Source organism: Penaeus monodon, chromosome 27 (assembly GCF_015228065.2).
Source record: "Penaeus monodon isolate SGIC_2016 chromosome 27, NSTDA_Pmon_1, whole genome shotgun sequence".
NCBI lineage: Eukaryota > Metazoa > Arthropoda > Malacostraca > Decapoda > Penaeidae > Penaeus > Penaeus monodon.
This window is the reverse complement of record NC_051412.1, coordinates 29,623,772-29,623,986: the sequence shown is the minus strand read 5'-3', so window position 1 is coordinate 29,623,986 and position 215 is coordinate 29,623,772. Positions and strand designations below refer to the sequence as shown.

The following is a 215-nucleotide window of genomic DNA, read 5'->3' as shown; positions in this document are numbered from 1 at the left end:
ACATTTGACAAGGTATTTCTTTCTCTTCAGGCTCATTTTGAAAGAGGGTGCAAGCTTCGTCCGCATCCACACAGAGACTCTTCTTGTGAGTCTTCCCACGCCAGACTTCTCAATGCCGTATAATGTCATCTGTCTTGCCTGCACTGTGGTTGCTCTTGCATTTGGGCCCATTCACAACATCACAACTAAAAAGTATGTAATTGTGGGGGTACATC

The 215-nt window shown here is 45.1% G+C and overlaps 1 protein-coding gene across 1 annotated transcript in view; it reads left to right on the top strand.

Moving 5' to 3' along the window:
• LOC119590759 (GPI transamidase component PIG-T-like) overlaps positions 1-215 on the top strand; it is a gene marked incomplete in the record, with an annotated part of 22,148 nt that overhangs the window by 19,863 nt on the left and 2,070 nt on the right. The window contains 1 exon segment of the mRNA XM_037939470.1: positions 31-192. Within this exon segment, the coding sequence (XP_037795398.1) occupies positions 31-192 (162 nt within the window).